General features: G+C 30.2%; 1 protein-coding gene across 1 annotated transcript in view; it reads left to right on the top strand.

Annotated features, from left to right (window-relative positions):
- The first annotated feature begins 462 nt into the window (after positions 1–462).
- LOC106463044 (serine/threonine-protein kinase mTOR-like) overlaps positions 463–4,024 on the top strand; it is an 88,315-nt gene continuing 84,753 nt past the window's right edge. The window contains exons 1-2 of the mRNA XM_013923014.2: positions 463–830; positions 1,155–1,409. Of these exons, the coding sequence (XP_013778468.1) occupies positions 1,190–1,409 (220 nt within the window). The 5' untranslated portion in view covers positions 463–830; positions 1,155–1,189. The remainder of the gene's footprint in view (positions 831–1,154; positions 1,410–4,024) is intronic.

Here is a 4,024-nt window from a genome sequence, read left to right as displayed (position 1 = left end):
GTAGGACTAGGGGACACAAATATAAATTTTGGCAAAATAGGAGTTATCTTCAGGTAAGATAGTTTTATTTTTCTAACAGGGTGGTTGGCCTTTGGAATGGTTTGCCTTCGGATGTTGTGGAGGCAGTAAATTTAAATGAGTTTATGAGAAAGCTTGTTAGCTATATGAAAGATAAGGGCTGGTTTTAAGGTTATTATTTATTTATATTTAGTTTATTTATTTGATAGTTTTAGTTTAGTTTAAAGGATGGGACAGTCGACATGGACCAACTCTTGTTGTCTCTAAACATTATGTTATGTTAAGTTAAAAATGATATTGATAAGATTTTAACACTACTTGGTTTATATTTTAAAAAATATATTAGCCAAATATTTCACATTAATTTCAAATTAATAAGAATTTTGAACTAGTTTTGTTTTAACATTACAAATACACAATCAACAGGCTTGACACATTACGTAGTTTTTACTGCAGTCGCTAGGATCGCTTTTGTTGTCCGCAAAACTGGTCAATGTGTGCCTGTCTGGACTATGACGAAATCGAGAAACGTGATAATGTAAACTAAGGGTAGTTTGTAAATTGTGTTGTTAATTTTAATCTTAAACCTTTTTCAAAACTAGCCTTGAATAATATCAAAGCAAAGTCAAGACTTAGGATAGAAAGCGTACACTTGTTATTTTTAAATCATGCAAGAGATTAATTTGAACCAAGAATCTTTGTAAACTGTAATGAAAAAATTATAATTGTAATACTAATAATATGTAACAGCAACAGTAGCATTTTAAATACGGTTAGGCTTCGGACTACTGTGGTATTTTTGAGGCAAGAAGGTAATATTAAACTTTTTTTCTGTTAGTATCTGTATTACTACTGTTACTGAATTTGATCTTATTTGCATCCTAACTGACCTAAGTTAAACTTTAAAGTAGGCTTGCTATGTTCTGGTTCGTAGGGGTTTGCAATAAACCTTGCTTAAGCTATCACTATTATTATTATTAGTATTGATTATTAAACACTGTCTGAAGATGCATTTATAATTTAGTGATTTAGACAGTTACTGAGTTAGTATTATATCCAAAGAATGTTTGAACTTTGGTACTTAAAAAGAAAAGCTGAAATATAATTTTGTTTTTATATATTTTTTATTTGTATAGGTTTACTGTAAAACTAATTTTAAAAAAGTGTGGAAATGACAGCTCAGATGATGCAGTTTGTCACTGGCCTAAGGAGCCGAAATGAAGAAACGCGTCAGAAAGCAGCACGGGAGCTCCAACACCATGTCACTACAGAGTTAATGGAAATGTGTGTAGAAGATGTACAGGGTTTTATGGATTTCTTCAATCATCACATTTTTGAAATGGTTTCAAGCAGTGACAGTAATGACAAAAAAGGAGGAATTCTGGCTATTGGTATGTTTTAAATTCCCACTACAGGATTCTTAGCATATTAAAAAAACATACAGGTATTATTACTGAAGTAAAAAGCATCAAGTTAAAGCTAATATAAAACAGTACATCATAACAGAAGTAAGGTTATGTGTATTGCTTATCATAACATAGATAGTTATTAATTCTTGCTAGGTGAAGTTCATGAAATATCTAAACATAGATATTATGAACTGACTAAAGCCATTCTAGACAATGTACAATTAACTAATACTAAGGTAAATAACATTTTAGGATCTATAAATAGGTCTATTAAGTTCAAATAGTAGGAGGTTATTGATTCGTCTAAGGAGTTGCTTAAATCTAATCTGGAATACTTTCTTCCATTTTGATCACCTTATTTAAGAAAGGATGTTAAGATTATTTAGTGAAGAGGTACCACCAGAAGGATTCTAGGTTTTTAAGGGATTATTGCGTGGGGATAGGTTGAAGTCTATTTTCATGTTTTCCCTAATAATATATATATACAAAATGCAAGGGACCATTTGGTCCCTCAAGGCTCTCCTTGCACACTTATTTCTGAGGAAAGAAAAGTAAAAACGAAAATTGTAAACATACACTACTTTTTTGGCCTTCATTGATTCCCTTCTTAAACTCCTGTAACCTGGTGGCCTCCATTTTGGAGAGAAGAGCTCAGAGATACATAATTATGTTAGATGCCAGGTATCCATATGTTCAGAGGAGATTTTCATAAAAACACTATGGGCAGTAGTATGAGAGGATGCAATTTGAAACTGAGGGAAACTTAAACATGACTCCATCTAACATGGCATATGGACAACAAGACCATCCTGCCTTTCAAAGCTCTTCTTGCACACCCACCTTTTAGAAGAAATGAAAATTAAACCCAACATTTATTTTTAAAGAAACCATAGATTTCCAATTTAAACTTTTATTATATGCTGGTCTCCACCACTATAGAGTGCAATAGATGCTAAGATTGGGTTATGCTTCAGAATTGTGGGTTTGATTACAGCTTTCAGGAGTCTAGGAAAGATAAGTGCAGTATTCATAGAGAACTTACTTACTTGATGGTAAGTTATAGATAAGTTTGGACAAAACTATTATATTAGACAAGGGAAATATCAGAAATTAAGGAATCAAAAAATGGATACATATGGGCCAGAGGTTGCAAGTTCCATGCCAGGTTACTAAATGTTCTACTACATTTGTTTTCAATGAACTCTATGTTATCTATAATACACTTTCATAAGAAATTATACATGTTTTACTACATGAAATGTAAGGACAATTATTTTTAATGTACAACAGTTTTAGGATTAAAAAAATGACTTAATTCTAAATTGCCACACTTGAAGATGTTTATCATATTAAAAATTTTTGCAAATGTCTTTAAATACCCAAACAAGCTGAAAATAGGAAAATTAGTTTATAAAAAAAATAATTTTTAATGAACTTGACAATTAATCAGGTAGTAAATTCCACTAACATCTAGCTCTGAATGTGTACCTGAATGCAATAAAATGAAAATTACACAAACAAAACCTAGCTGTGAAAATACACAGAAGAAAGAACATTTTAGATGATAATTCACAGTAGATACAAACTTAATGACTCAAATTGTCAGGTATGGCTAGTAACTGTCTGAAAATTAGCCAAGTTTCTAAATTTTCCAGTATAAACTGCACTTATGAAATACACTGACGAGACCATACTTGAAGTGTTTTGTGTAGTTTGTCCTCTTGGTACAGTAATGATATTAATATTTTGGAAAATTGTTAGAATAACTGGTTTAGGTCATCAGGGAATTGAACATTTATTACAGGATGTCTGAGTTATTGAATGAAAGTCTAAATACAGATTTCAAAATTAGGTATAGTAGGCTTAAGCTCTGAAAACCTAGTTTTAAAGTTGTTGTGTTTATCAGTACAATTATAAACTTGAATGATGTGCTGTTTTTAAGTTGTTGGGTAACGTATATGGGCTTGGAAGATATTATTTAAGTTGGATTAAAAAAAATTGTTTTATGAGTTAACATTATGGGTTGAATGACTTATAATTTTTGTTTATCTTTTGTTCTTTGCATCTAATTATATTACAGAAAACTAGAAAGTAACAATAAAAGCCACATCATTTGGCAGACCATTACACAAAATTGAAACTGTTATCAAGAAATGTTTTTTTTTTTAAAGAAACCAACATCTGAGGCCTTTCAATACATATATTCATTGTTGATGATATTCAAGCTTGCATTTTCAATCTTTTTATCCCATCATTGAGACAGGTTACTCGTATATAGATTAAACAAACTTCTAAGAATTTAAACAAAACTTAAATAAAATTGCTACAATATTAAATGTCTTCGCATGAAGAATATTTTTCCATGTTGAAAATTGTTAATTAACCCTATAGAGACTGGTGTGATAATTTTGACCAACCATGTAATTATGAAACTGTAAATATTATAGTTTAGGATGTACTAAGTGTATCTTCATTAAATTTGATAAGCTTTCAGTAAACATTACAGGTTTGTTGTAAATATAAAATAAGGTTTTTATTAAATAAGTATTCTTGCTAAACATTTATCTGTGAATGAACAAAATCTTTACTAATTATAG

This window comes from Limulus polyphemus, unplaced genomic scaffold (genome assembly GCF_000517525.1).
Source record: "Limulus polyphemus unplaced genomic scaffold, Limulus_polyphemus-2.1.2 Scaffold1311, whole genome shotgun sequence".
Lineage (NCBI taxonomy): Eukaryota > Metazoa > Arthropoda > Merostomata > Xiphosura > Limulidae > Limulus > Limulus polyphemus.
The sequence above is the reverse complement of the archived record's forward strand: the minus strand, read 5'-3'. Positions and strand labels throughout refer to the sequence as shown.